Source organism: Loa loa (assembly GCF_000183805.2).
Source record: "Loa loa unplaced genomic scaffold supercont3.5745, whole genome shotgun sequence".
NCBI lineage: Eukaryota > Metazoa > Nematoda > Chromadorea > Rhabditida > Onchocercidae > Loa > Loa loa.
This window is the reverse complement of record NW_018113915.1, coordinates 1-506: the sequence shown is the minus strand read 5'-3', so window position 1 is coordinate 506 and position 506 is coordinate 1. Positions and strand designations below refer to the sequence as shown.

Here is a 506-nt window from a genome sequence, read left to right as displayed (position 1 = left end):
AAAAGTTTATAAATTTCAATTTTATCATAAACATTTTTCAATAAATATTTATATCATTTACAGTTTAATTTTACTCTCATTTTATCTTAAAAAAAAAAAAAAAAAAAAAAAAAGGAAATTAGTAATTACTCTATTGTTTCATCCTTTAGCAATTCTTTAATTTAAGGTTATCGAAGAACCGAAACATATTTTGGTGACATCAGAAGAAGTACGTCGACCATTGCTAACAACTGCTCAATTTACGCAACGAAAACATTCATTACAAGGCATTTACAATATAATTAATGTTGTACGTAAAAGAAGTTTGGGAAGATTTAAAAAACAACAATGTAAGAATGAATACAAATCAAAATCTGAAAATCGCGCACGAAAGGTTTTTAATATTTTAATTTATTTAAAAAAAAAAAATGGAAGAGAAAAAGTTTGAAATTCTATAAAGAATAAAACATTTAGAAAAATTGATAAATAAAATTATTCATTAAAATTTACATTAAAAAAAATTTTTT

General features: G+C 21.1%; 1 protein-coding gene across 1 annotated transcript; it reads left to right on the top strand.

The window, feature by feature from the left end:
- Positions 1-166: 166 nt before the first annotated feature.
- On the top strand, positions 167-373 carry LOAG_16329 (hypothetical protein; the record flags this gene model as incomplete). The annotated part of the gene is made up of 1 exon (XM_003151817.1): positions 167-373. A coding segment is annotated over one exon (207 nt), but the record flags the coding sequence as incomplete, so codon positions are not given.
- Positions 374-506: the final 133 nt, after the last annotated feature.